At 62.6% G+C, this 19,986-nt stretch overlaps 1 protein-coding gene across 5 annotated transcripts; it reads left to right on the forward strand.

The window, feature by feature from the left end:
* The first annotated feature begins 280 nt into the window (after positions 1 to 280).
* LOC128828327 (syntaxin-binding protein 2-like) lies at positions 281 to 19,986 on the forward strand. 5 transcript variants are annotated; one of them, XM_054012895.1, is made up of 20 exons: positions 281 to 317; positions 2,351 to 2,400; positions 3,431 to 3,512; positions 4,112 to 4,207; positions 4,726 to 4,739; positions 4,850 to 4,928; positions 5,654 to 5,757; positions 6,888 to 7,036; positions 7,640 to 7,724; positions 11,625 to 11,755; positions 11,895 to 12,002; positions 12,978 to 13,035; positions 13,573 to 13,638; positions 14,344 to 14,424; positions 14,759 to 14,897; positions 15,452 to 15,584; positions 16,035 to 16,122; positions 18,486 to 18,577; positions 19,197 to 19,354; positions 19,907 to 19,986. In XM_054012895.1, the coding sequence occupies exons 1-20, from the start codon at positions 281 to 283 to the stop codon at positions 19,984 to 19,986; spliced, it is 1,830 nt and encodes a 609-aa protein (XP_053868870.1). The 5 variants fall into 5 exon arrangements, with proteins under 5 accessions (XP_053868870.1, XP_053868871.1, XP_053868873.1 ...); XM_054012896.1 differs by lacking the exon at positions 4,726 to 4,739 and having other exon boundaries at positions 4,112 to 4,188; XM_054012898.1 differs by lacking the exon at positions 4,726 to 4,739 and having other exon boundaries at positions 4,112 to 4,188; positions 15,452 to 15,578.

Below are 19,986 nucleotides of genomic sequence, written 5' to 3' on the forward strand. Positions count from 1 at the left end.
CAGCACCCCAGTTGCTTTATACTCAAATCAATCACTGGTGGGGCTGGGCCCATCCATCAGTGACACTAGAGGGAACTGGGCCCCTCCATCAGTGTCACTAGGGGCCGTCGCCCAGTGTCACAGACACTCCCCAGAGCACGGCAGGGAGAAGCCAGGGCGCGCACAAGGGCAGGAGCAGAGCAGGGGTAGAACCCAGGAGTCCTGACTCCAGCCCTGCCCCGCACGCAGCTGAGTCCCACTTCCATCCACAGGACTCGAAGGTGCGTGAGAGAAGGCGGAGATGACCCCATCCGGGCTGAAGGCGGTGGTGCGCGAGAGTGAGTGCAAAGCTGGGGGGTCTGAGCCCGGTCGGGGGCAGAATCCAGTCGGGTGTGGGTCTGGGGGAACAGGACCCAGTTGGGGGGCCCTGGGAGGGCAGGGCGGGGCGCTTATGGGGGTGTCGCACCCTCGGGGAGGATTAGGAGTCAGTCAGAGCAGAAAGAACAGGAGTACTTGTGGCATCTTAGAGACTAACAAGTTTCTTAGAGCATAAGCTTTCGTGGGTTACAGACTAACACGGCTGCTACTCTGAAACCAGTCAGAGCAGAGAGCTCCTCCTCCCCCCGCCTGCCTGTCACACATCAGGAGGGTGTCTGCCCCACCCCCAAGGGCTGCCCCCTCCCATAGGAGCTGCACTTTGGGGGGAATCATCGTCATCTCTTTCCATCAGGGTGACTCCCGCCAGGGCCGGTGCAAGGATATTTTGCGCCCTAGGCGAAACTTCCACCTTGCACCCCCTCTCCTCCCCCAACCGCCTCCGAAAACTAGTAAACTTAGCATTATAAACAGCCTGTCAGAACGGGTAACAGCTGCACATGAGGAGAAAAATGACGTCAGAGCCACTTTGTACCGTAGTGAAGCAGTACGCTTCTGCCCGGCCGCAGCGCAGAGCTGGCGTAGGCTATAGCTGTAATGTAGGAGAGAACAAGTTAAAGCCTTACACCTGATCAGCATGGCCTCCGTTGTCTTGTGCATGCTGGACTCTGAGGGGTTAGTTGCTATGTGTTAGTCATTGTCTTCTGGCAACACCCTGCCCCGCTGTGTGGGCTGTGTTACTTCAGAAGCCCAAGCCACTGCTGAATCTCCAGCCCCAGCTGCAGTGGACGGGGCCTGTGGCTAAATCCAGACCACGGGCCTGGGGTTTAAAAGACCCTTGGAAAGTGGATTCAGTTCAGATGTTCCATGGTTGCCCCCAGAACTGGGACAGAGCAAAAGTGGCCCACAGCTCAGGACCGCCGGTGGTGCTAATAACCCTTAGCTCTTCTCTTAGTTTTTCCTCAGTAAATCGCACAGTTAGGAGGGCCTGACACGTGATTTTTGAATACTTGGGCTGGGCCATACTACCCCGGTTCAAGAGGGGTCTCTGAACAGGAATAGCAGGGGGCTGCAGGTCAGGAGTGAGGGGCATCTGCAGAGCCGTGAGGGGGGAACCCAGGACTGGAATAGCTGCGGTTCAAGAGTGAGGAGCACTGGCAGAGCTGGTGGGGGACAGACCAGGGCTGGGATAGCAGGGGGCTGCAGACAGGAGTGAGGGGCACTGGCAGAGCTGGGAATGGGAGGGAGCCCAGGGCTGGGGTAGCAGGGGGCTCCAGTCAATAGTGAGGGGCACTGGCACAGCTGGTGGGGGCAGCCCAGGGCTGGTGTGGGGGGCCGTAGCTGCAGTTCAGGGTTGAAATGCCTGTATTATGGTAGGACCCAGGAGCCCAAGTCATGGACCAAGGTCCCATTTTGCAAGGCTTTGTACATTATTTATTAGGGGTATTACGGTAGCGCCCAGGAGTGCCACTCATGGGTCAGGGTACCATTCTGCTGGGCACAACAAAAAGATGGTGCTTGGCCCGAAGAGCTGACTATCTAATTGCTTAGCTTGGCCGTGGAAGGTGCCCAGGAGACAGGCCGGCAGTTCCCTGAGCGGGACATGCCTTGGAGGGGTTCTTCGTGCAGGACTCAGGATTTGAAGTCTTTGTCGTGTTGTCGTCCCCCACACACAGTAGAGGGTCCCTGGATCCCCTCCAGTCAAGAGGTGCTGGACAAGATCTGTTCTCTTGCTGCACGGGGCCAGATCCTTAGTTCAGCTGCGCTCGTATCCAGCCTGGCAGAAAGGAAGGGGATCAGAGCCATGGCCCATCTAGTCTGCCACCCCACTACGATCGCTGACTGGGGCTCTGCTAGGAGCACGTCGCTAGCTGGCCCGAGAGCAGCCTCTGAGCCACTTCCCCGAGGGGTCCTTCCACCAGCCAGTGGGTCCTGGCTCAGGGCACAGCCGTCCCATCCAATCCCCACCACTAATCCCCATCTCTTTCCCTCGCAGAGATCCTCAGCGTTGTCTTTCGCAGCGTGAAGAAGGAAGGAGAATGGAAGGTAAGCAGGCCGGGCCTGCTGCCCTGGTGTTCCCCTGGGGATATGCTGTATCCATATATCGTGCTCCTTCCCCTCCAGCTTCTTGGGATTCATTAGGACCCTGAGGTTTTCCAGGCTGGATCAGATCCCTGCTCTGTCTAGCCCATCATCCGCCCCCAGCTAGGCTTGGGTATGTCTGCCTTCCCGCTGCGCTGGATCAGACCCAGCTGGTCCAGCTAGCCCCATATCTCCCCCACACACACACCAGATCAGACCACTGGGCCCAGTGAGCCAGCCTGGGTGGGAGGAGGAGCAGGAAAGCGCCAAGCATGGGGGCAGCATGTACCATTGGGCAGGCAGGTTATTGAGCCCCCGGCATGGACTGGGCTGGGGTGTGTGGAGCAGTGGGCTTGGCCGGTGCGGCAGAGGGAGCACAGGGGACTAGGTTTCCCAGTGGCTGGATCTGGTGCAGCAGGATGCTTGGGCTGCACGGAGCAATGGGTTCATTCGGCACGGCAGGAAGGCGGTGGAGATGTTGGGCCTACAGGGCTTTCCTAGGGGAACACGGAGACTCCCCTCGTTCCATTTCTCTGTGCCCTGATCCTGGTTCTGTCCGAGGGCTGGGGAGCGGGTATCTGGTGGATCAGAGGAGGGCACTGGGAGCTAGGACTCCTGGGTTCTGTCCCTGCCTCTTGCACTCACCCCGTCACCTGGGCCAAGAGGCTGATCTCCTCCAATCTAGGAGGATGGAACCATTCTGAATGGCCGGGTGTCCCAGGTTTGTCTCCGACATCTCGTACTAGCCACTCTGCTCGGAGCTGCTCTCCTTGTCGCTCCTCACGCAGTCCTTAGCACGGTCAGCTTAGCCAAGTGCAGGCTTGGTAACGGCCGTGCCGCTCTGCTGTGGAAGGGCTGGGCCGGGAGCCGTCGGCTCTGCCGTTAGCAGTCGCTCTACTCCCTTGGCTGTTCCATGGATGATGATGGTGGGTGGCTGGGCTCAGGGCAGTGACTAGCTCGTCCGAAGCGGTGCGCTCCCCTCTTGCTACCCCAGGTGCTGATCATGGACCGCCCCAGCACACGCATCCTTTCGTCGTGCTGCAAGATGTCCGACATCGTGGATGAAGGCATCGCGCGTGAGTGGCCCCTCCCTCCCGTCTGCTCCCCCCGCCAGGGCTCCCCTCCCCCTTGGATACACCTCACAGTTGGGGAGTTGACTTGTCTACATTCACGTTTGCATCTAGTTTCCCCCCTTTGCAGCCCCCTAGATGCCCTCCTTGCTATTGGTACCTTCCCAGCCAGATCTAGTTCCCTTAGCCCGGCGCTTTCAGCCCCTGGAGCCTCTTCACCGCTTTTCTCAGACCCCAGTTAACTCCTCGCTGCTCCTCCCCCATGCTGCGGGCAGGGTCCTGGCAGGAGAGGGGGAATGCTGGCTCCCTGCTCCAGGGTGGAGGAGCCCTGGGGTTGAGGGGCACAGAGCTGAGCCAGCGCTCTAGGGGGCTGTCCCCAGCACAGTACAGAGGGACGTTCCCTCCCTGCTCCGTACTGGGGCAGCATCGCAGCCCATGGCCCCACATCAAATCGGCTGCTGCATTGTAGCCTGTGGAACCCCTCAGCCTGCTGCCAGCGAACATCCCTGTTCCCCTTGGCTTCCCCTCCCCGCATCCCGGTGGAGAGTGGCTGGGGCGGGTGGCTAGGACACACTGACCTGCACCCAATGTCTGCTCTCTCCTAGTCGTGGAAGATATTAACAAGCGCCGGGAGCCAATCCCCAGCCTGGAGGCCATCTACCTGCTCAGCCCTGTGGAGAAGGTAGGAGCTCGGGCCTGGGGCAGCTGGATGGGGAGCAGGGGAGACTCCGGGGCAGCACCTAGTGCAGCCTGGAGGTGACGCCGTCCGGGGGGATGCGCAGCACAAGGTCAGGATGGGAATGGGGCCAGTAGGGGCTCCCCAAGAGGCTGTTTTCCCGGAGCTGGGCTTCGTGTTCTTTGCCACGTGAGCACAGACTGTCCCCCAGACCTCTCCGCAGTGCAGTCCCGTGGGGGTTGGATGGGAAGGTGCAGCAGGCGGAGAGAGGCAACCTCGGCTAGGCTGACCAGATAGCAAGTGTGAAAAACCGGGACAGGTGTTGGGGGGTAACAGGAGCCTATAGAAGGGAAAAAACTAAACATTGCGACTGTCCCTATAAAATCGGGACATCTGGTCACCCTAAGTCCTCAGCTGAGACTCAAAGGGAAGGAGAATCGCTGAGGCAGAGGCTCAGGTGGCAGGAGCTGTGGGGGAGGAGGCTCCTGCGTCTGCAGCAGGGAGGCCAGTGGAGGGAGACCAGGGGCGGGGGGTGAAAAACAGCCCACCTCCCGATGGCATCATGCTGGGCCCTGAGTCCCCAGGGGCTGGGCATGGGCTGGGCCCTTCGGGCAGCAGGGCGGGGCTTTGGATGGTGCTGACAACCCCTCCTCTCCCCCCTTTGCAGTCGGTGCAGGCTCTGATCGATGACTTCCAGGGCACCCCCACCTTCACCTACAAGGCAGCTCACGTCTTCTTCCTCAGCCGTGAGTATCGGGGGGCGGGGAATCCCCCTGCCGGGAGCCTGGCCAGCGGCACACTGGAGCCTGGGGGTGGGGGGGTCTGTCTCTGCCGGCAGGCCAGTGCGCAGCACCCTGATTACGCTCTGCCCTCCTGCAGGGGGATACAGACCCAGCAGGCCAGACCGAACGACCCCACCGATCCCTTCCCCCCCTTCTCCCCCATGGGCCTGCCTCCAGCCAGCACGGCTCACAGACACCTGCAGCGTGCGCCCAGAAAGGCGGCCTCTGGCTACCATTCCCAGCATGCATTGCTCCATCCGTCCCAACTGGGGTTTGGGAATGGTACACCCACAATACCCAGTGTGTCAAGGTCACATCTGCTTCTCCTCATTACAGCCCAAGTCCCTGTTCCTCCTTGTGCATCATGCTGAGTTGTACCCTCCAGTCACTTCCCCCTGTGGTGGGCTGAGGGCAGGGTGTGAGAAAGGGACCGCGTAGGAGAGATTGTGCCCTCGCCCTCCTCGCTGCTGATGCTGCAGAAGCCGAGAACCCGGCGTGACTCTGGTTCAGGGGGGTTGGACTCATAGTTGACTCCTGTGTGGCCCTGCTGACCTGCCCAGGTTCCCCATAGGTGTGCAGCACTACTGCCCCTGCTGTGCCCGTCCTGGCCCTGTCCGTGGGGGCTGGCGCTGTGCTGGGGGCCCTGAGCCCTGTGCCTGTCACCCCCACCCACTGCCTTTGCCTTGCAGCGTGTCCTGACCCTCTGTTCAACAAGCTGCGGAAGTCACGGATCACCAAGGCCATCAAAACCCTCATGGAGATCAACATGGCCTTCCTGCCCTATGAGAGCCAGGTGAGGGGTGACCGGGCTTTGGAGGAGCAGGGCCGCAGGGCAGATGGTGATGTATGACACCCCAACCTTAGTGTTCCACATGGCTCGGGGCGGGGACACCTTTCCCTTCTAGGGCCCTGGGTTTGATGCCAGCACAGGGCAGCAGGGACTAGCCGGCTGCTCACACCCTGTGAGACGTGGAATCACTGGCTTGGATGTATGGGGGAGGAGGGCGCTGCCTCCCTAGCTTTACCAGCTCTTCCTGATGGTTTATAACAGGCCTGCAAGACAGCCCGCACACGCCTGCCCTTTGCCCAACCACACCATCTCCTTTTTGTATCGTCAGTGGATTTCCCCACCTCATGCCCCTGAGGGGCAGGGCTGTGTTGTCAGTCCCATTGCATTGGTGGGGAAACTGAGGCACGGAGAGACATGAGCCTGGTCTACACCCAAAAGCTTCGTTGGTACGGGTTTGTTACGGGGACATGAGAGAAAAAATCCCCCCTGTAACTAATGCAGCTGTGCTGGCAGAGCCCCTGAGTAGAGGCCGTTACGCTGGCAAAGCAGTCCTTTTGCCACTGTAGCTTATTTCATCTGGGCACCGGTGCCAGCTGTGCCAAGAGAAGCTTTGGCTGGTATAAGCTGAGTGTGCGTTAGGAGGCTTTGCTGGCTCACCCGTCCCGTAGCACCAGCAAACCCTTCGTGGGCCGATACTGTTTTATTGGTGTCCAAGCACGTTTTCCCCAATGGCTCGTTCTCTTCGTCCAGTGAAATAAGCGACAGTGGCAGAGCGCGTTGATGCCGGGTTTGCCTGTGGCTACGCTGGGGCTTTCGCCAGACTAGAAGCATGTCCAAGCCCCCTCCCCCAACATTGACTTCTCCAGGGCAGAGACACACCCCTGCAGCTCAGTAAGGACCTGAATCCGGGGCGTCTTCATCCCAGGCTGGTGCATGAATCTCTGGGCTGCTGTCCCTCTACCACAACAGGAGTGGCTCTGGTGAAGGGATCTCTCCCTCACTAGGGGCTCGTTCCGGCTCCGCCAGGCTGGCCTGGTCCAACAGCGCATCTTAGGGTTGCGGTATGGGGCACAGCTGGCCTGGCTGCCAGCACTTGGCACCAGGGTCTGATCTCTGCTCCCCCTGCCCCCCAGGTGTACTCCCTGGACAGGCCACAGACCTTCCACATCTGGTTCAGCCCCTGCTCCGCCTGGGAAAGGAACAAGGACCTGGAGATCCTGGCAGAGCAGATTGCTTCGTTGTGTGAAACCCTGGAGGAGTACCCAGCCATCCGCTACAGGAAGTGAGTGTGCCCAGGGGAGGGGTACCCAGCCATCCGCTACAGGAAGTGAGTGTGCCCGGCGGGAGGGGTACCCAGCCATCCGCTACAGGAAGTGAGTGTGCCCGGCGGGAGGGGTACCCAGCCATCCGCTACAGGAAGTGAGTGTGCCCGGGGGAGGGGGACCCAGCCATCCGCTACAGGAAGTGAGTGTGCCCGGGGGGAGGGGTACCCAGCCATCCGCTACAGGAAGTGAGTGTGCCCGGGGGAGGGGTACCCGGCCATCCACTACAGGATGTGAGTGTGCCCGGGGGTGGGGTACCCGGCCATCCGCTACAGGAAGTGAGTGTGCCCGGGGGAGGGGTACCGGCCATCCACTACAGGAAGTGAGTGTGCCCGGGGGGAGGGGTACTCGGCCATCCACTAGAGGAAGTGAGTGTGCCTGGGAGGAGGGGTACCCAGTTATCCCTTATAGGAATTGAGTGTGCCATGGGGAGGTACTCAGCCATCCGCTACAGGAAGTGAGTGTGCCCAGAGGGAGACGGTTACCTGGTCATCTCCTACAGGAAGTGCGTGTGCCCCTGTGGGAGGACCTGTTTCTACCCACAGGGTTTGTCTTTGCTGCAGGGCCCGTGAAGATAACTTCCACCTGGCGCATGCTGTACTGGCCAAACTCAAGGTGTTCAAGGCATACGAGCCCAGCATGGGAGAGGTGAGCGAGCTGTGCCGGCCACGCCCTCACCATGGGACAGAGCCGAGGGGGAGGGGGAGTACATGAGAAGTAGAAGGAAGGAGGAGTGATTTAGAACCTGCTCAGAGATCCTGGCGGGGGGAGGGGTGGGGTCTAGACCCCCTTGGAGATCCTGAGGGCTCGGGAGAACAATAGCATTCCCTGTGTGGTTGGACTAACGGCCCCAGCCCTTCTCTAACAGTGGCCGTGGGCGGATCGCAAAGTGCTCTACAAAGGCCAGTGTCCTTGTCCCCTCTCTACGGATGGGGAAACCGAGGCACCGACTGGGGAAGTGTGTGCCCAGCACAATCTCTGTTTATAAACAGGGCAGTTCAGTCACAGAAGTAAGTTTTGCATACAGCGCCTCTTCCACACCTGGACACTCCTGTCTGTGTGTGCTCCTACACCCACCACCGTGGTATCGGAACTCATTAATGAATTCACCCTCCCAGGGGAGGCAGGGGGGCCTGTGTTACAGATGGGAAACTGAGGCATGCAGGGAGTCTGTCAGAGCAGGAGTAGAACCCAGCTCTCCCGAGCCTTAGCCACAAGTCAGCCCTGACCCAGATCCTGCCGTCCCCGTCCCACCCCCAGCAGAGGGGAGCTGCAAACCCACCCTGCCCTGGATTCTCGCATGGGAAACCCAGTGGCTCCTGTCTCCCTAGGAGAACCAAAGTGATGTAAAATCCAAGGCCTGCCCAGATCTCTCCCTCCTGTTGCTTCTGCTCTTGCTTCCAGCCTTTGCCGAGCTGCTGGGAGACTGTGCACCTGTGACCAACTGGGAATGTTTGTAATATCTTTTATGAAGCCGATGCGTGCCTCAGTTTCCCCTATATGTTTCATGGCTTCTCTGGTGGGGCGTGGGGGAAGGACTCTCAGGGAAGATAAGAATCATGGTGTGTGGGGGGGGTGTTACATCCCTGTCTTGGTGAAATGAAGAGAATCCAACCCAGCTCAGCCTGGGGGCCAGAAAGACCATGACATCTCCAATGGTTCCTGGCTGGACGCTCCCAGCAGGGAATCGGAGCAGGGCCCCCAGTTCGAGAACACAGGGTTGGGAAGGTTTGAGCTGGGGGATAAGTGGGGGAAGCTGGGAGCTCTCGCCTGAGAACTGACCAAGGTCAGACCGAGGCCTGGTCTACACAAGGCAATTGCCTCGCTCGGGGGTATGAGAAAGGCGGCGTCACTGAAGCGGCGCAGCTGCACGGGTTTACATGTAGACAGGCCCTGAGCGAGAGACCAGGAGCCTGAAAACAGGTCTCGCTGCAGCTCGGCCGGGCTCTGAGCTGACCAGAACGGCCTCTTGCTTTAACCTTCAGTGGGCTGGGCTGCCCGGGCTGGGGTCCAGGTGCCTAAGAAACCCAACTGTTCTGACAACGCTGGGGGAGTGGCCCTGTCACCCGGGCTGAGGGGCATCGGGCCCTGCGCAGTGGACAGGTCTGTCCCAGGGTCTGTCTCAGCTGGACTCGCTGGGCAGGGCTCACGGGGTGAAGCCCAGCGGTTCGGTCTCAGGAGGTGGGAGGCCGTACGGCTTGTCCTGGAGGAAGAGAGAGATCTGTTGGGGTCTGGCACAGCAAAGGGCTTCCTCCCAGAGACTTCCCCAGCTGAGGCCCTGGCACCGACCCTGTGGATCCATGAGCGCACCTTTCCTCTCTCCTTTCCCATCCACCGAGGCAATGTTGCCTAGTGGCTAGAGCCCTGGACTGGGATGGGAGACCGGGGTTCTATTCCCAGCTGGGTGACCTTGGGCAAGTCACCCCTCCTATTTGTGCCTCAGTTTCCCCATCTGTAAAATGGGGATAATGATACCAGTCTCGGGCAGGGGGGCCCCCTCTGGGATAGCTGGCTGCCATGACACAGACGCTCTGTAACTCACAGCTGGTAGCACAGGCCTGCCTCCAGAGGGGAGCCTGGCACACACCTGGCTGCCCAAACCATCTACCCAGGGAAGGGATTGACAGCATGCTTGTTAACCACCGGAGCTACTTGCTGCAGCAGAGCTGGCTCCAGCCTGCAGCCCCGGTCTGATCTGTGCTATTCTCAGGAGCTGAGAGCGGCGCTGGGGAGGGCAAAGTCCTGCTCCGTGCACACCCTGCTCCTCTGAGCCCCCCCAGGGATATTCCTGAGACTCTTGCCAAGCCTCCCTGTCACAGGTGTCAGCACTGTCCCTATGTTACACGGGGGAAACTGAGGCATGGAGCAGCGTGCCACAAGTAGGTGGCAAAGGCAGGAATAGGAGCCAGGAGTCCAGACAGCACGCCCACCGCAGGACCGGGAGTGCTGACTCAAGCCCCTGCTCTCAATGCAGTGCTGGCTCCATGCCGCACAATCCCGGCTGGCCAGTCCAGTGTGCCCCCGCCTTGCCAGCTGGCACAGAACCCCAGGGACTCTTGTAGCATGGCCTCTAACAGTCAAGTGTCCAAAGCCACCCAGCCCACGGTCATGGCACCATGGGGCCTTGTCTGCACTAGTCCCTCTTGCCTTGATGTTTCCCAGCTGCCAGCCCTGAGGGGTAGCTGGCCCAGGCAGTGCTGTGGCACTCACCAGTGCACTAAGCGCCGCTCTGCTCTGGGGGGGTGACCTGGTGGTTACGCCAGCCCCCATCTGCACTCGGGGATCCCTCCAGCCGAGCTGAACTGGCAAAGGTGTGAGCAGAGTCCGGGAGGGGCGCTGGGCATAGCAACCCACCCAGGCTGGGTAGTGCTGGAGAGGAATGATGGTGCCAGTTCTGGGTTCATGTCCCTGCTCTGCCACAGACTTCCTGTGTGACCTTGGGTGAGTCACCCAGCCCCTCTGGGCCTTCATCCCGCTCTGCAATGGGGTGACAGCCCTGCCCAGCCCCACGTGCATAGGCGGGCAGGATGCAGCAATGATAGTGCTACAGTGGTGGGGTCCAGATACTCCTCCAAGAGAGGCGCTCCCCGGTCAGCCTCAACCTATTTACCCAGAGGCTGTGGAGACCAAGTGTGGCTGAAAATCGGGCTACGTACTGAGGTGGGACAGTTGGGGAAGCGTCAGGGGCTGTACGTCCCCGGCCCCCCTGACTGTCTGTGCTACCCAGCGAAGAGCAGACGCAGCCCCTTGCTGAGGTGCTCCTGGGTGGGCTTGAGTTCCACTGGAGCTGCTGGAGCCGGTTTCAGAGCCGTCTGCCATGGGAGCGCAGGGCTGGTCTCCTATCGCCACCTGCTGTGCTAAGAGGGCAGTGCATGCTGATCAGGCAAGGAGCGGGGGCTGGGCCAGCCCCCACCCCGCCCCATGATGTGGGTCTGAGATGCTGACCATCTGAGTGGTCTCTGTCCAGCTGGATGCTGGGGGGGCCACCCAGGCTGGGAGTGGGGAGCTAAAGCCTCATATGGGGTCCCAGCTCAGAAGCAAGGTGGGACATAGGGATAATGTCTCATTGTCCCCCTCTGGGACCTTATATCAAAGAGTCTCTGGGCCTGGTGTTGGTTAACGATAGACTAACCAGGGCCTTCTGGTGTAGTTCCCCCGCTCCCCACGCAGCACATGGGGCAGGGCGCAGTCGGGGGGCTGCCTTGTAAGGGGCACGCTCCCGTTGGTGGAGAGGCACGAGCAGAGAGCGTGCTTGGGGGAGTGGCCATTGCTATTTGCACGAGGGGCAGGTGGCCCGTCCCTGCAGGGGGCGTTGCAGCGCAGCTGGCTGGGGAGCTCTCCCTGCCGGTCAGGGCGGGACCCCAGGGCACGTCTCAGCTAGTTTGGGGGGTGTCTCCTGGCTTCCCCTGGGGTTGGGGGCTGGGCCGCAGAGAGGGCGGGTGGTGAAGTTTCAGGCCCACCAGGGCCCATTGGATTGTGCCGTGTAAGCCAGGCCAGGAACCATCCGCCAGAGCAGGGGGTGACGGGTCTCTCTCTCCTTTGCCCCAGGGCCCTGACAAAGCCCGCTCTCAGCTGTTGATTGTGGACCGGCGCTTCGACCTGGTGTCCCCACTGCTGCATGAGCTCACCTTCCAGGCCATGGCCTACGACCTGCTCAGGATCGAAAACAACACCTACAGGTAGGGCCTGGCTGCCAGCAGGGGGCGCCCCGCACTCCTCAGGCAGGCTGGGGAGGTGGGACCCAGGCACCTGCATTGCTCTGTAGCTCCCACGCTCGGAGGAGGGGTGTCGCAGCCTGACCCCATCCCCCCTCCGCAGGTACGAGACAACGGGCGCCAGCGACTCGCGGGAGAAAGAGGCGCTGCTGGATGATGATGACGAACTCTGGGTTCAGCTACGCCACCTGCACATTGCTGACGTCTCCAAGTGAGCGCGCTCAGCCCTGCCCCTGACACGCCCCTCTGTGCCCCGTCCGTCCCCCCGGATATGCCCCTCCGTGCCCCACCCAGGGCCGGGACCCATCCGCCCCTGCGACCCCCCCGACACACCACTTTGTGCCCCACCCAATGCCTAGTGCCAGGACTTGCTACCCCCCCCTTCAGCACACCTCTCCCCTCCCCGCCCAGTGCCAGGACCCCCTACCCCCACTTTGGCACAGCCCTCCCCTCCCCGCCCACTGCCAGGACCTCCCACTCGGACACACCTCTCCCACCCAGTGCCAGGACAGCCCACCCCGTTGACACACCCCCTCTTTTCCAGTGCTGGGACTTCCTCCATCCTCCCCTTCAGACACAGCCCTCCCCACCCTGGGGCCCCCTCGGATACACCCCTCCGCTTCCCTTCCCACCCAGTGCTGGAACCCCACTCCCCTTTGGATACACTCCTCTCCGACCCAGTGCAAGGACACCCCCCAGCAACACACCCCTCTCCTGCTCAGTGCCAGGACTCCCCCTCCCCCTCCCACCCAGTGCTGGGGCCTGTCCCTCAGACCCCCTGGACCCAGCCCCTCTCCCGAAAGGACCCCTGAGTGCTCCCTTCCAGAGCAACTGTCTGCATTTCGTCTCGGGGATCCCCCTGGACACTGTCTTCCCCTGACCCCAGGATCTCCCCAGGCACCTCACAGCCCCTTGAGTGAGTCCCTCACCGACCTCCTGCTGGACCTGCCGCTGCCCCCAGGTCCCCCGTCCCCCCCCATCAGGACACCAGGAGCCCCCAGAGGTGCACTGAACTCTGCCTTGGGGTAACTTGGGAAGAGTCCCCCCCGTGCCCCATCTGAGGCTCTCGAGGCAGAGAACCGTGGTGCCCGTGGGGTGGGGGCTCCATCCCCTGTAGCATAGGACAGGGCACCCCCTACCTCTAAGGCAGTGCCTGGCTCCGGCCTGACCCCTCTCCCTGCTGCAGGAAGGTGACGGAGCTGCTGCGCACCTTCTGTGAGAGCAAGAGGCTGACCACGGACGAGGTGCGGTGGGGGCTGGGAGGGGGAGTGATTGGGGAGTCTGGGACGGGGGGACCCATCCCATTGCCACTGATGGGGAGGGGAGGCTCCCTGCTGCCTTAGGAGGGGTTGGGCCGGGGCTGTCCAATTGCTCCCAGGGTTTGCCTGTAAAGGGCTAAGAGGTGTATGTGGAGCCCCCTGCCCCCCAACCAGAGCTCTGGAGCTCCCCACGGTGGGGGAGGGCAGAGGCCCATGGGGCAGGGTTAGAAAGCAGGGTCAGGGCCGCGCAGGGAGAGCTGCAGGGAGCCAACGCTGCATCTCCCTGGCCCGCTCCCGCTTTACACCTCAAGGGGCACTCGGGTTGCGGGGCTCCCGTCTCATTCCAGCTGGCCTGGGAAGAGCAGGTCTAACCCAAGCCGCAGCCACATGTGGTCTGAGTGACCCACCCTGGCCCTGGCACGCGTGGTTGGGCTGCTGCGGCTGTCCGCAGGCGAGGCCTCTGCCTTGCAGGGGGCTCTGTGTGCTGGGAGGGGCCGGGATCTCACCACTGCCTCCCTCCAGGCCAACATTGAGGACCTGTCCCAGATCCTGAAGAAGCTGCCCGAGTACCAGAGAGAGCTGAACAAGGTAACGGGGCTGGGGCTGTTAGTGGGCGGGGGGCAGGGCATTCAGTGGGGCTGATGGGGGGGCAGGGTGCTCTGTGGGGCTGGTGAGGGACAGTAGGGACTCTCTGGGGGGCAGGGCACTCTGGGGCTCTCCGCTTTACTGCCTGATGAGAGCTGCTGACCTGTCCCGTCGGGCAGAGCCATTTCCCCCCCAGGTGCTGTGTGGCACCATGGGCAGCAGCCTGCCCGTCAGTGCCCAGAGCTGCCATGTTAGCCGCAGCAATGGCAGCCCTTGGGTAACGCCCACGCCTTGCTGCTGCAGCTCTCAGGAGAGGGCCTTGGTGGGCTTCCAAACCAGCCCGTTGGAGCCACTCCTGGTGCCACTGGGCCACGTGCCAACAGAAAGCTCCTGGCCTCTGGCACAGGTACCCCGACACCTGCTGGTCTCCAAGCCCCCAACCTCATGCTGACTAACAGAGAAGCCGTGGGCTGATTTGGAAGCTGCTCCCTCCTCCTGATCCTCCCCTCCAGCTGCCCCACTCCATCCCAGAGGTGGCTGCACTTCAGTGCTGGGCAAGACAATCCCTATAGACTCGGCTGACACAGCCGATTGGGGCTGCTCTTCTGGCCAAGGGGCCCTCCTGGGGGGCTGGGGGGTGGGGGTGCTCTGGACCAGCCGGTGATGCAGTGCCGCAGTAAACTCCCCTGTCCCGGTCTCTCCCCGCAGTACTCCACGCACCTGAACCTGGCCGAGCACTGCATGCGGCACTTCAAAGGGACGGTGGAGAAGCTGTGCAGCGTGGAGCAGGTGGGTCTGTGGGCAGAGCCTGTCTGGGGGGCCAGAGTCTGGCTCATGGACTCAGCCCGGAGAAAGGGGTCTCAGAGCCTCAGGCTCGCTGGAGCCAGGGCCAGCCCCCCCATGTAGCACCGCGGGTGCAGAAGGGGGACATGGGGCTCGGGTTACTCCCTGGGGGCCCGTTGCTCACCCCAGGGGGAGCTGACCCCAGGGAGGAGGGGGCCCTGGCACAGGGGGTAGGCGACCTGTGGGTCGTGGGGCCATTGCGTCTCCCATCCTGCTGCGGGGCAGGAGGAAGCGGAGCAGCCTGACCTGGGCCTTGTGTGTGCGTCCCCCTCCCCCCCAGGACCTGGCCATGGGGACGGACGTGGACGGGAAGGTGATCAGGGACCCGATGAAGATCATCCTGCCCGTCCTGCTGGACCCCAGCGTGCAGGCCTACGACAAGATCCGCATCATCCTGCTCTACATCCTCCTGAAGAACGGTAACGCCACAGGCCTGCAGCCCATTGCCCAGGCCAGGGTGCCCTCATGTGGCTCCTCTGGCTGCCCAGTTGCCTGGCCAGGGGGCGCTGTGGAGTTGCCAGGCCTCCCCCTCTGCACTAAGCAGCAGTAAATGGTTTGAGGGGTTGCCGTCCCTCCAGCTCAAGGCCTCGCAGCCTTAAGGACCCAGGCCTCGGCTCTGACACTGTACCTGACTGGCTGCAGATGGGGGAGCCCAGATCGGGGGAGGGGGACTCCCTCTGCACTGCCAGGGGGCGCTAGAGAGACCCCTGCCCCCAGCGCCCAAGAGAACCTCTGGAGGGAGGGAAGAGCATCAAGAACCTAAATTCAGTCATTAACTGCGTAGGGTCTAGTGGGTTAGAGGGGGGCTGGGAGCCAGGACTCCTGGGTTCTACCCCCAGCTCTGGGAGGGGTGGGAAGAGCAGGATCTCAGGGTTTGATCAGGGAACTAGGACTCCTGGGCCACGGACTGAATGTGCCAAGGCTGTGGGTGCATCCCAGGGGTGCTGGCGCTGACCTGTCTCTCCCCATGCAGGTGTGAGCTTGGTGAACCGCCACAAGCTGATCCAGTGTGCCAACGTCCAGCAGCTGAGCGGCATCATCGACAACATGGACTTCCTGGGCATCTCCATCATGCCTGGGGTAAGGGACTGGGGCCAGGGGCAGCAGCTGTACCCATGGCCGGGGAGCCCAGGCCATCCTGGGGGTGCCCCCCATGGCAGTGACCTACTCCCAGCACAGAGGTGGCCTCTGCCCCATACAGTGTGGTGACGCCCTCCCCCTATGAGGGTGACCCCCGAGTTACTCCCCATCTGGGGTGACCTTTTCTGCCCTGCAGAGGACCCTGGGGGTCAGGACCTCAGATCGCTGGGAGCTGGAGCTGGTGACCACTGCATGGGGTGGCCATGCGACTGTTCTCCCATCAGTCGCTCTCCCCTCCTCTCTCTCTCTCTCTCTCTCTCTCTCGCTCAGTGATCCATTCTGTTCTTCTCTCTGCCCCTCCCCTGCCAGCCCGGCTGGAGCGACTCAGGTAGGCTGCGCTTTCCCTGTCTGCACCCGTTCCCATCCCGCACCCAATCCCTGCTGCCTCTCACCCACTCTCCCTTCTTCCCCCAGAGGGGGCAGCTGCGACCCAAGAGGAAGGTGCGGCCGGAGTCCACCTACCTGCTCTCCCGCTGGACCCCCAGGCTCAAGGACGTCATGGAGGTACCAGGCCTTGGGGGTGGGGGTCACACCTGGCAGGCTGGGCCCAAGGGGGAGGGGCTGGTTTGGGGTCAGCCATGTGTGGAGCCCTGCATATCCATGCACCATTTCTGCGGATAGTCGATGGGTTGCAGATACAACCGGGTCGGGCTCTACTCCCGAGCAGCACCTGGCCCGCGGCATCCGGCTCAGGCAGCCTGGGGGGCACAGCGCGCTCGGGGCCGCCGGCCAGCAGCCAGTGGCTGGGCGACAGGTCGGAGTCAGGGCTGCCCGACACCCACTCGCCTTGCCACGCTGAGCAGCACCAGCGTCCCCACCAGCTTCCGGGCAGCACCCCACGGCGATGCAACATGCTCTGCTGCTGCCGTGTACCGGCGCTTGTGACCCCCCAGGAGCATCACATGATGAGAAACCCCTCCCCCCAGCCCCCACCCCCTCCACGCTGCCCCTTCTTGAGACCCTGCCCTCGCGCTACCCATTCTCCTCTAGACCCTGCCCCCTCCACGCTGCCCCTTCCCCCAGCCCCCACCCCCTCCACGCTGCCCCTTCTTGAGACCCCGCCCTCGCGCTACCCATTCTCCTCTAGACCCTGACCCCTCCACGCTGCCCCTTCCCCCAAACCCCCACCCCCTCCAAGCTGCCCCTTACCCCCAAGCCCCACCCTCACGCTGCCTTTTCCAAGCAAGACCCCTTCCCCCCCTTGCTGCTACCCATGAGGATGCGGATACAGGCGGCTAGTGGATCGCGGGCTGATGCGCATCCACATTTTTGTATCCGTGCAGGGATCTAGCCATGTGAGAGGCTCATCAGAAAGTCCTCTGCTGCTGCCATCCTTAGGGGTCTTAGATCATAGACACGAGTGCAGGCAGTTGTCTTACCCGGTGCTGAGATGCTGCCACCTCTGGGGTGGGGCATGGGCGGTTTATACAGGGGTCCCTCACCGGGGCTGAATTCTTCCTGAGGAGCGGCAGGCAGCTGTTAACAGCCGCACAGCAGCACTGCCCGAGAGTCTAGGGCAGGAGGTGATCAGCGTGCGGGGCTGGAAGTGCAGGGGATCCAGGCAGCCCATTGTCATGACAGGCACTGGAATCTGAATGGCCGGCAGGGTCCTTGGCCTAACCTCCAGTGAGGAGCAGCTGTTTGACGTTCATCTAAAGGACGAACTCCTGCAGCACAGTACTGGGCACTGACTGCCAGGGGAGAGCGCCCCCTGCTGAGCCCCCCGCCCGCTCCTGGCCGTACAGCGCCCCCTAGCGCCGCGCCGGGGCCAGCACTGACTGCCAGGGGAGAGCGCCCCCTGCTGAGCCCCCCGCCCGCTCCCTGCAGGACAGCGCCCCCTAGCGCCGCACTGGGGCCAGCACTGACTGCCAGGGGAGAGCGCCCCCTGCTGAGCCCCCCGCCCGCTCCTGGCAGTACAGCGCCCCCTAGCGCCGCACTGGGGATATAAAGCACCCTCTGCTGACTCACTAGCACCCCCCAGCACCCGCTGGCTTTTCCTTAGAGGTCTCCTTTCCAAGCGCTGCCTGGGCCCAAACCTGCTTAGCTTGTGAGAGGTGACATGGTCGCTCCTTCCCCCAATGCTTGCTGGGGGCTGAGCCCCTCATCGCCCTGCCCTGTGGGGCACTCTTCAAGGGGGTGGGGGGGCACACTTAGTTGCCTTCAGCCCACTGGCTTGGGGCTCCTCCAGGCAAAGAATTAACCCCCCCACCCGAGAGAGGCTCCCAGGCCCCTGCTCCAGCGCTGTGATGGTTCCTCCTGTGGGATTTTGGGGCAGGCAGTTGCGGTAGCCTCAATCCTGTGCCTAATCCAACCCCCCACCCCCACCCCCCGCACTAGCCGCAGCTCGACAGGCCTTAAGCCTCCCGGTACAAGTCAACGCAGCGGATTAATGTAAAAGCCTCTATTATGTGGTATTAGGATGTATCATAGCCTGGGCCCCCTGCATGGCTGGGACACACCTCATGGGGCAAGAGGCAGGGCCTGGATCTGCCCGCAGCAGGGAAGGGGCACTGAGGGCAGCCCCCTGCCTCCCTCCTCCCCCAAGTGAGGGGCCCTGGATCTGACTGCAGGAGGTCTCTGCCCTCCCCATAACGGTGGATGGGTGTGGAGTTCACAGCAGGGCACTGAGCAGCTGAGGGGGAGGTGGGGAGATGGGGGGGGCATCATGGGAGGAGTCAACGTGCTTTTTGCTGGCTTCCCATGCCCCCAGAAAGGGGGCCCCAGGCTGCTCCCCCAGGGACTGTCAATCATTCAGGGAGGAGCCATCCCAGCCCCTCCCCCCACTGGGGCCTGGCTTGGCCACCAGGTCCAAGGTTCCTGCTGCTTGGCCCCTGCTGACCTGTCCTCTCCCCACCTCCCCCCGCCAGGACATCATTGAGAAGAAACTGGACAACAAACTGTGGCCCTTCATATCAGACCCGGTCCCCACCACCAGCTCCCAGGCTGCTGTCCCCTTCATGTCAGACCCGGTCCCCACCACCAGCTCCCAGGCTGCTGTCAGGTAAGGCTGAGCCTGGCTGGGCTGTGAGGGGTAGAGCCCTGACACCCTCCCTACCCCCCGGGTGTAGGAGCCTCTGTGCCTGGGAGTGCGTGGCCAGGACCCTGCCCTCTGCAGGGGAGGGGATGTCCAAGAGTCTGGAGCCCTGGACCCCACTCACCATGTCCCCCGCACCCCAGCAGTCCCTCAACACACCAGGGCCCAGGATGGAGGAAAGGGACTGGCCGAGCTTTAGACAGCACCCCCAGCCCAGGGCAGGTGCCTCACTCCCCTACTCCCTCTTGCCTCCTTTGGGACTCCTGTCCCACTGCCTTGGGCAGGGCCTGCCCCCCATCCCCCTCCAGGCCCTGCCCTTCCATCTGGCCTTACCTCAGCGAGCCCCTGGTATCCACACTGCCCCTCTCTCCTCCCAGCCCCCGCTTCGGACAGTGCCCACCTCTCCGCCTGGCATTCCCTCAGCGAGCCCCTGGTATCCACACAGCCCCTCTCCTCCCAGTCCCCACTTTGGGCAGTGCCCACCCCTCCGCCTGGCCTTCCCTCAGCGAGCCCCTGGTATCCACACTGCTCCTTTCTCCCCCAGCACCCGCTTTGGGCATTGGCACAAGGGCAAGCCAGCGGCCGAGTACCGGACGGGCCCGCGCCTCATCATCTACGTGCTGGGTGGGGTGACCATGTCTGAGATGCGCTGCGCCTACGAAGTGACCCGGGCCACCAAGGGCGAGTGGGAGGTGGTGATCGGTGAGTGGGGCGAGTCCTGGGGGGAGAGGCGGCTGGAATGCCCAGGTCAGGGACAGTCGGGACCTCCTGAGAGGGGGAGACCCTAGAACTGCCTGCCTAGCACCCACAGGGCGCCCCTGCCACCCTCTGTCCTCCCGCACCCGGGGGCCCAGGAACAGATGCGCTTGCCCCACCTGCCTCAGCCACGCATGGCCTGTATCTAGACACCTGATCTCCTGGCCCCTGGCTCCCCAGGCCTCTCCTTTCCCAGGGACCATGTGTGGGGGCCCAGTCAGACACCCCCAGTAACACCCATAGGGATATGGCTCACCCCCTGCACACACCCCTCTAAGACCCAAGGGTGAGGAACGCTGTCAGCACGCGGATTCTTGCCTGGCCGTGCAGGGTACAGCGGCACGAGGGGTGCGGTGCCAGGCCGCGGGGGGCAGGAGACAGCCCCTCCCCCCCCTGCACTAGAGCAGGGTCCAGCTGCAAGGATGGGGGAGATGGTGATGCCAGCCTCATGCCCGCCCCACTGTGCCCACCGCTGCCAACCACCTCTCTCCCCCCCAGGTTCCAGTCACATCCTAACCCCCAAGAGCTTCCTGGATGACGTCCAAACCCTCGACCGGAAGGCCCCTGAGGAGGTCTAG

This window comes from Malaclemys terrapin, chromosome 23 (genome assembly GCF_027887155.1).
Source record: "Malaclemys terrapin pileata isolate rMalTer1 chromosome 23, rMalTer1.hap1, whole genome shotgun sequence".
Classification (NCBI taxonomy): Eukaryota; Metazoa; Chordata; order Testudines; family Emydidae; genus Malaclemys; species Malaclemys terrapin.